The 9,851-nt window shown below is 43.3% G+C and overlaps 1 protein-coding gene across 1 annotated transcript in view; it reads right to left on the bottom strand.

Annotated features, from left to right (window-relative positions):
* LOC145401310 (lactosylceramide 4-alpha-galactosyltransferase-like) overlaps positions 1-8,256 on the bottom strand; it is a 30,491-nt gene extending 22,235 nt beyond the window's left edge. Inside the window, exons 1-2 of the mRNA XM_080273637.1 lie at positions 7,909-8,256; positions 4,973-5,071 (exon numbers count right to left, since the gene is read on the bottom strand). Of these exons, the coding sequence (XP_080129763.1) occupies positions 4,973-5,071; positions 7,909-8,256 (447 nt within the window). The remainder of the gene's footprint in view (positions 1-4,972; positions 5,072-7,908) is intronic.
* Between the last annotated feature and the right edge of the window lie 1,595 nt (positions 8,257-9,851).

The raw sequence follows: 9,851 nt of genomic DNA, 5'->3' as shown, positions 1-9,851 counted from the left end.
CCCCTGCTCAGTGGGTGGAGGGACACATATGCGGTATCTATCCAGGAACCAAACCACACTTTTCCCTGAGCCTCGCTGTTACCGGGCGCTGTCATTTACAAGGGAACATTAGTTCACTTCACGGGATGACACTGCAAGAGCGTTTTTTTTTTTTTCTCAACAACAGTAGTCTACAAACTCACCAGAGAGAGAATGGTTCCCGCAGCATGGCAACGTGATCTGTTGTGTGCTACTGGGCACTGGGCTAGTCGACGCACGAGCTAATTGATCGCTCAGTAAGTCAGTCACTTCATATCTTAGTAATTAAAGTTAACCCGAGGGGACGGCAATTGCACCACAACCCTTTCGATACAGTAACGTCTTTTTCATTTCAAACTTCACCAGACAATATCACTAGATTTCAGGATCTTGAGTGGTGAAGATGTTACTGAAGGCAAATGTATGTCCAACCACTCCAGTTCAGGGTCTCCTCAAAGCTGCCTAAAAAAAATCGAGTGAAACCAAGGAATAAAGTACAATTTACGTCCTCGTAATGACGGGGTCAGTATGCCTTTTTTTTTTTCAGCAACTTCTAATATGATCGTAGTTTCCACAAATACAGCATTAAACTGCCTTCCCATAAGCGATACTGTACGATAATATTTATTTTTTAATTGTAATCAAACTACCACCAGACAGTTTCACTAGATATGAGGACCTTTATTGGTGGTGTTAATGAAGACTAGTGTATAACCAACACTCAAGTTCAACGAGTCTCGTATAAGCTACTTAAAATAATCTTTAGATAACGCAGATAAAATACATATTATGTCCTCGTAGTGACGGGGTCAGTATGCTCGCCCTCTCTCTCTGTCTCAGCATTTTTCTGGTGTCGAGGTAGTTTGCACAGAGCAATAAACTACCTCTTCTGATGCTGGTATTAACTGGAAGGAAGACGTGCTAGCAAACCTAAGTTGACAAGAATACGATCCTAAATTATAGCTACAGGCACAAGGGCAGAAATCAACAACGTGTTGATGAAGAGAACGAAGATCTTAAGACCCTCTATCGTGGCAGTGTCATTGTCCTTATACGTCCGTCCATCAGTAATTCCATAATATGCCACGGCATTCATTAGACCTTGGGCCACGGTACGACCGCCTCCAACAACAGGTCTGTCACAACTCGTCCGTTGTGCCAAGCCCGACTTCCTAGTAGGCTACGCCTCACACTCTATCCTGCCACCTCTTCCTGGACGGTCCTCCCCAAAGTCGCCCGACGCCTTGAAATATGTGCAGCGGTCTGTTTTCCATGCTGAACATATCTGTCTCTTAGCCGGAAAAGCAGAAAAGAATAAATCCTGGGCAGGAAAACGGAAAATGGAAACAGGATAAACTGACGCCTTATACTGTCTTAAGAAGGTATGCTAATTATGTCTTTTCCTGGTACAGTCTTTAGGAGAGACTCTCTCTCTCTCTCTCTCTCTCTCTCTCTCTCTCTCTCTCTCTCTCTCTATCGTAGTCACCATTATCCATTATTCTTTTATTTTCTCTTAATTGCGCTCTCTCTCTCTCCCTCTGTCTTGTAGTCATCATTATCCATTATTCTTTATTTTCCCTTAATTGCTCTCTCTCTCTCTCTCTCTCTCTCTCTCTCTCTCTCTCTCTCTCTCTCTCTCTCTCTCTCTCTCTCTCTCTCTCTCTCTCTCTCTCTCATCGTAGTCATCATTATCTATTCTTCTTTTATTTCCCCTTAATCGCATGAGAAGGTGTGTGTACCTGTGTGAGAGAATGTATGTACCTGCTTGAGAGGATGTGTGTACCACCTGCATGACGGGCTGTATGTACCTGCATGACAGGTTGTGTGTACCTGCATGCAAGGCTGTGTAAATCTCCATGAGAGACTATGTGTACCGGCATGAGAGGTTGTGTGTACTATTGCGGCCAGGAGTTCTTAGCAACCCTCGTCCAGCCAGCCCGTGTATGTGGCGGTGTCGCATTCACGAGCACAGAAGTTGCCTTTGATGCATTTCTGTCGAAAAATATCTCTTCACCTTTGGGCTTGTACTAATGGATAAAGTATTAGTAATATTTACTCTGAGAGTATGACTCTGATAACATGAAAATACCTTATTTATTATTTAGTAACTATATTTTCTCATACAGTACCAAACAAGTGACCTAAGTATGTTCCTTTGATTTCACTCCATGACTTCCTATACTGTAGATTTGAATCAGCGAACACAAAGAGTGAACAAGTTCGAAGCATTAATTTGTTACAGAGAGAGAGAGAGAGAGAGAGAGAGAAATGGAGAAATGAATTCCTCGAGCTAGGCAACTAAGGCCATATAGCCCCGGCAACGGTAGCCCGGGCGAGGCTCGAACTTGCAACCTCCCGATCACAAGCTCAGCGCGCTACCACTGTGCTACCGCGCCCCCCAGAGAGAGAGAGAGAGAGAGAGAGAGAGAGAGAAAGCGTGTATGGTGGATGCCTGTGAATTTTGGAGAAATGAGGTGGAGGCAGACTGGCGCAGGGAAACGCAAGGAATGAGAAACCCTGGATTCCTGTGCTCCATTGAAAACAGGCCACAGTGTGAATATTTCTTCCATCAGTCACTAGAACTTGCCTTGTTTTGTGATAAAGGATCCTTTTTATTTTTTTTATTTTTTTAAGGATTGCTATCGGTGGCATAATGAATTAGGAGATAAATGCTGTTGATTTAACAAAAAACTGTGCTTAATTTGCCTCTTTGTCCAGAGAGGGATATACAGCTAATGAGAGAAATACTCATGAGTTTTCCAGAAATCTCCAGGTGCCAACCACTGGAGAGAAAACAAATGGGAACATAAGGCATAAAACAGAAATTACGCGGCATGCCTAATAATTTGACAAAGTCAACTGGCGTTACCCAGAATAAAACTCATCTTTCATTTTGCCCGACGAGACGTTATCCTTGGATAAATAAACTCCTTTCGTCATCAACCAAAGGAAAAATTCCCTGTTTAGCTCGAGCACGTTATTTACTAATATCACATATAATCATGTGTATGTAGCCGGAATGAATCCCATTATCTACTCTCTGGCAACCTCCCTGTAAAGTGTACTATTTTCTACCGACAGAGTTAAGCGGTGAGACTCATCTTTCGTGTGAGAAAATCCACCCCGCCTCTGTGTGTGTGTGTGTGTGTGTGTGTGTGTGTGTGTGTGTGTGTGTGTGTGTGTGTGTGTGTGTGTGCTCGCGTAGAACTGCGAGTCATCCGCCTTGTGGAGCATGGTATGCGGGTTGGTGGGTTGGTGACTTGGTGGGTGCATTGGTTGTTGTAGGCTGGTGGTTTCACAGGCGTATTAGGTGGAGTGGGTGGGCGAGAGGGAGGGAAAGGGTTGTTGGGCTGGTTAAGTGGGGTGGAGTTGGGTTCGTGCATTAAGTGGGGTGGGTGGTGGGGCTACCTGTAGGACAAGGCAAAAGACAGGTTTATGTCGTCCTACTTTTGAGACATACTGGAGTTAGGTTGTGGGTATGTGCGTTGATGAGTGGGTGTGTAGGTGGTTGGACGGACTGTGGGAAAACGGCATCTGGGATTAGGTCACTTGAGTGAATACGTCCGATTTGGGAATAGATCACTGTGCGGAAAATCGGTCCACAGACGATATTATTCTGGAATCATGCTGAAGTAGGTATATACAGCCAGTGGGTTACAACAGGTCCATCGTGCAATACGTCTGTCCATCGTGCAGAGGTCTGTTTTTCAACTGCACCACGTCGGAAAATAGGTTTATGGGGAAAATAGGTATATTGTGAAAAATATGTCCATGGGTATAGGTCCATGTAGGAAACCTGCATCCATGGAGAGATTCAAGGTCGACGGAAAAATTGGTCCAAGGGGAGAAAATATATCAGTCGAGAAAATTAGTTCATGGGAAAATAGGTTTACGTAGAAAACTAGGCGTCTTTGAAAAAAAATAAATAAATAAACTCATTAAGGAAAATAAGTCTGTGGAGGATTTTGTTCCGAGTGGTGAAAGTGTCCATTGATAAAAATATTCATGGGGTGAAAATAGGTCCATAGGGGCATACGAATGGTGAAAGTGTCCATTGATAAAAAATATTCATGGGGTGAAAATAGGTCCATAGGGGCATACGAGTGGTGAAAGTGTCCATTGATAAAAATATTCATGGGGTGAAAATAGGTCCATAGGGGCATACACGTACTGTAAACATACATGGAGATATTTAAAATGAGTGGGACTGAAAATATCCTACTTTTAACAACGACCGTTGCCTGGAATTAGGCTTGCTACTGCACACCTTGGACCAAACAACCATTAGCCAGACCCTATTACCACTTCGTCATCCAGTTATTATATTTCATAATTTACCTTCATTTAGTCATTTTGGCATAGAAAGCCAAAGGAAACGAAAGGAAGAATCCCTGTTTAACTGTGCTGAGCACCGCATTCCTCTAAAATTCACTGGCACCCACTCTCTCTCTCTCTCTCTCTCTCTCTCTCTCTCTCTCTCTCTCTCTCTCTCTCTCTCTCTCCCCCTGGTAACAAATGAATGCTTCGAGCTTGTTCACTGTGTGTTCGCTGGTTCAGACTTACAGGAAGTCGTAGAGTGGAACCAAATATACATCTTTGCCACTTGCTTGGCTCTATATGAGAATAAAGTTATTAAATTATCAGTATGATATATTCGTGTTATCAGAGTCAAAGCTTCAAAGTAAATATTACTATTGCTTTATCCATTAGTACAAGCCCAAAGCTGAAAGGATATTTTTCGACAGAAATGCATCGAAAGCAACTTCTGTGCTCATGAATGCGACGCTGCCACATACACGGGTTGGTGGACGAGGGTGGCTAAGAACTCCTGGCCGCAATAGTACCTGCACGGGAGGGCGTGTGAACCCGCATGACAGGCTGTGTGTACTTGCATAACAGCGTGTGTGTACCTACATGAGAGGGTGTGTATACCTGCATGAAGGATTGTATGTACCTGCATGAGGGGATGGGTGTGGTTGAGGTAGGGTGAAGTCATCAGCAGCAGGAGAGGCCGACTGGGGTGATGGAGGGCGGCACTCTCAACAGCACATGCCTGAGGGAGCGTCCAGGGTTAGCGTCATCACCATCACGTCCTGCAGCTGCACCAGCAGCAGATACTTCAACATGTTAATAAACATCGCCATTCATTATCATAATTAACAATCATGATCATTACCAACATCATTATTATGGCCATCATAAATCGGCATCACTATCTTCATTTCGTCGTCATATTGTAGTTCTGTTTTCCATTAATGAATATAATGAATTGTGAATGTACCCATCGTCCATTTTACTACCACATTCCGCAACACTCAAGCACGTTACATTTTAAAAATCTGCTCATTTTGGGTACATGTGTTGAACCTGAATCAGTCTGCGATATTGAGACATATTATTGTTGTCCCATGCCTGGCACCAATATTCAGTTCTAAGTTTTGTTCACTCATGATGCTGTTCGTTATAAACCAGCTCAGTTGATCAAGTGAGGTAGAAGGAGTCTAGATTTTCTAGAAAATATTATTGTCACGGTTTGAACGTAAATGCAAGACCACTGAATTTGATTCCTCTGACGATATACGCACAAACAGTAAAGCTGATGAAAGACATTCCCAACTTCACCTTAACTGAAGGCAAGCTTTCCTCACTGGGGGTTCTCCCTGGGGTAAGGAGGGTAAGAATACTTCCCCAGTATCCCCTGCTTGCTATCATAAGAGGCAACTAGCAACGCAGCTCCTTGGTCCCTTATTCTGGCTAGACGGACAGTCAGGTTGGGCCTGACCAGGTCTGCCGGCTAGTCATGCGTTAACTTGGCTAGGGTCAAGTGGGCACTGGAGGACCTGGTGGCTCCTGTCGTCCTGGAGTCACTCATGCCAGGGTCCTCCAGTGGTTACCCACGTATACCCATTCGCTACCTCTGGGGTCGCCAGTGGTGTTATTCCTGGCATCTGACCTCCTCTTGTTGGACTCCATGATGGGTGGAGGGGTGGGTGAATGAAGATTTATTACACTTCCATGGCTACTTTTTCTAATGCAGCCCGAACTTCTGTTCCCTATACAGTACCATCCCAGTGTCTTCCTCTTCTCGTCCCCATCCCTCTATTGTTACCCTACCTGACCTCTTTAGTCCACATACCTGGACAAAATTTTTTAATGTTCCCACCTTTGCTAATCTTGCGGGTGATGGCCTAAAATTTCACCTACGCTCGCTCTCTCACGTAGGCAAGGAGATTTCTCTCCATTCCGGGTCCGATGGCTCCCGACTAGTCACTGTTCTATATGAGGTTCAAGCTTCTCTCGTGGCGAGTTTCACGGATTCTTTGGAGGCTTCTATTCCTGAGGAAAAGGATGTCCGCCTCCATTCCAGTTATGGTTCAATCTTGGTCCCTCCCAAAATTAAGAGTGGCAACCGTCCATTTTCTGAATGTAACACCGATATTCAAACCATCATGGAGCTCCAACAGCATTCTGTCATCTCCGAGTTCTGGTTTAAACTCCTTTTGACTGCTCGTCTTAAACGGTCGACGAACATAGCTCGTATACTCTTTGACACTTGCACTCTCCCCACTCATGTTATTATATATATATATATATATATATATATATATATATATATATATATATATATATATATATATATATATATATATATATATATATATACACACACACACACACACACACACATATATATATATATATATATATATATATATATATATATATATATATATATATATATATATATATCTATCATCAGCCGTTTGAGTGTCCACTGTAGGACCGGCCTATCCCTACCGAAGTGGGGACGATACAACCAACGTATCTGTACGAAGTGGCTTAGGCTGTATGGTAGAGATTGTATGTAGGGTGAGAAGTGCTTGTAAGTATAATTGTAGTGGCTTTGGATGTGTGTGTAGTCTCTGAACCAAGTGTAATCGGGCCGCGGAAGCCGACTGGGTGCAAGCATACTTTATAGTATGCAACACTGGTTCAACCACAGCACCACTTATGTCTGCCATGCAGTATGTGGCCAGAAGAACGCTCCCAAAGTTTATTACCCTGGCAGGGCGTGAACCCTCGTTCTTCAGTTTACGAAAACGCACACTTTACCACTGTACCACAGTCTCTCTCTCTCTCTCTCTCTCTCTCTCTCTCTCTCTCTCTCTCTCTCTCTATCTATCTATCTATCTATCTATCTATCTATCTGTCTATATCTATCTATCTATCTATATATGGAGCCTCTGTGGTACAGTGGTAAAGTGTGCGTTTTCGTACACTGAAGAACGAGGGTTCGCGCCCCGCCAGGGTAATAAACTTTGGAAGCGTTCTTCTGGCCACGTACTGCTTTGGCTAACATCAGGGGTGCTGTGGTTGAACCAGTGTCGCATACTATAGAGTATGCTTGCACCCAGTCGGCTTGCGCGGGCCGATTACACTTGGTTCACAGACTACACACACATCCAAAGCCACTTACAAGCAATTCTCACCCTACATACAATCTCTACTAAACAGCCTAAGCCACTTGCTAGAGATACATTGGCTGTATCGTCCCCACTTCGGTAGGGATAGGCCGGTCCTGCAGTGGACACTCATACGGCTGATGGCGATGACGATATATATATATATATATATATATATATATATATATATATATATATATATATATATGTAACAGTTGTCCACTCTATCCATTGTCTACAAACAGCATCAAATGCTAAAGATAATCGAGCTGGTTGTTCTGCATCTTTTTTCGGTAGCCAGGTACCCTGGATATGTGATTTTTTTTTAATTTTTACTATGACTGCACTTCACGGGCGGTTAATGCGATGGAGATCAAGGTGATTTTGACAAAGATGATAGTGATTATGATGATGATGATATACTTACCTCGCGGGGGGTGAGGGCTGAGGCACAGGAGGTCTGTGTGAAGAAGATGGAGTGTTGAGTAGGAGGCTGCCATGTGAGGGTGAGGCCGTGTGCTGGTGGGGGAGTCACTTGTAGGCGTGGACACAGGTGAGGCATCCACATGGCCCATGATGAGAATCCACTCACTCCCAGTCCTTTCCGCCAGTGCCATCCTGCCTCACTAAGTCTCATCAGTGTGGTGAGGGCTCTCCTTATGCGCACCACTCCATCAAATTTAAAATTAGAACTCCCAAAAATTACACTATAAACCAGTGCTCCAGCCACGAATGCTGCCATGGCAGCTGACTTTCGTGTCGGGTATCCGTACATGTCTCTGAGAAGAGTCCGATGTTATGCTTTCTATAGTAGGCTGTAATTATATGTTTCCTTTAAATCATACTGTTTTGCACCATGAATTTAAGTGGGATTGCACCATGATTATATGCTGTCGTATCAAGTACAGGTATCTACTGTATATAAATAATTTTAAGAAGAGTCCACTGTTGTGCTTTGTACAGATTTATTTATTTTCATACGAGTAAAAAACAAAAATGAATGTTTGAAGTGTTTGCACTATCATGTTATGTATAGTAGTCTGCTGTTCAAGTCTGTATCAACTGCATTTTATGTCAGTTCAGCATAACGTTGTTATTTTCGAAGAAGAGAATACGGGATTAAAAGGAAACTTTATTGTTTACAGAACTACGGAGGAAAAGGAAAACTTTCATTGTTTATGTCACTGCGGATCTAAAAGAATACTGACGTTACGCATATGGCCGGTGATTTACAAGGAAGTGTTATTAATGAAGGAACTAGGAAACTTGATGACTGAATACTCGTACGATTCAAATTCCATTTAACAGCACCATATAACTCCTCCATAACGTTCACTTTCTTCTGGAAATGGTGTTAACGTACTCCGGCAAGGAGAATGTAGGGGATCACTGAATTATTTGCAGTGTCTTCCTTTCAGCGATTATATTGCATTCGATTATTTACACCTCCTTTCCCTCAGTACTGATGAAAATTATGCCGCAATTAAAAATATACACGGTAACACACAAAAGCATAATAAGGTGCAATGTGCAAAACAAATCGCTAACGGCCAGTTGTTCCGAAGTCTCCCATGCCAACGAGTATAAGAGTCAATAAATGAAAATGTCAAAACTTCTTTCTTAACGCTTAATGTTTTCCACCCAGGTGTCTCTACACTGCTGAATAAACAGAGGGCACTAATCCGTCGTCAGGTTACCAAGGGACGCATTCTTGTGAATGGCAGGGGCTTTCTAGGACATCACCCTTGGCGATTTACTTTGTAAACTCTTAGTGCGCGTCCACACGTGTGCTGGAACAAGTGCTGGCTACATATAAACAACACAGTAACGAACAAGATGCAAATATGCTGGGAACAACAGCGTCCTGATCATGTTGGCGACATCATGATTAAGTTTCAGCTGTGTCGTATGGACACACTTATCCCATCACCTCTGCTGCCATCCGATATGAAGCTGCGCCGTAACATGTTTGCATACATCTGTCCAAATACTGCTACATACATGTATCCATACATGTTGCCAGCTGTGTTGTCAACACATGTTCGAGTACACGTGGGGACGCGCCCTTACAGCAACGTTGTTTGCTGCCATATCCTCCGAAGATCCGACAAAAGAGGAAACACGGTTAAATAGGAAACACCTGACACTTGGTAACTCCCTCCTGGACCCGTACAAGAGCTGCCAGAAACTACCTGTCCAAAAACTGAAGAATAAGTCCAAAAACACCCCTCCTCAGACCATCTGCGGACTCTAAGGAGGCTCCAAAGGGCTAGTTTTAAAACACCGGGGTCCAACATAAATCATTTACCTACAAACTCAGGAGGTAGTTGGTGACGACAATTATATATTCACTTATATAGTGCTGCCCAC

The sequence above is a fragment of the Coenobita brevimanus genome, chromosome 55, assembly GCF_032717465.1.
Source record: "Coenobita brevimanus isolate Jiangsu-jjx chromosome 55, ASM3271746v2, whole genome shotgun sequence".
Lineage (NCBI taxonomy): Eukaryota > Metazoa > Arthropoda > Malacostraca > Decapoda > Coenobitidae > Coenobita > Coenobita brevimanus.
Note: the sequence above shows the minus strand (reverse complement) of the source record. Positions and strands in the feature narration are given on the sequence as shown.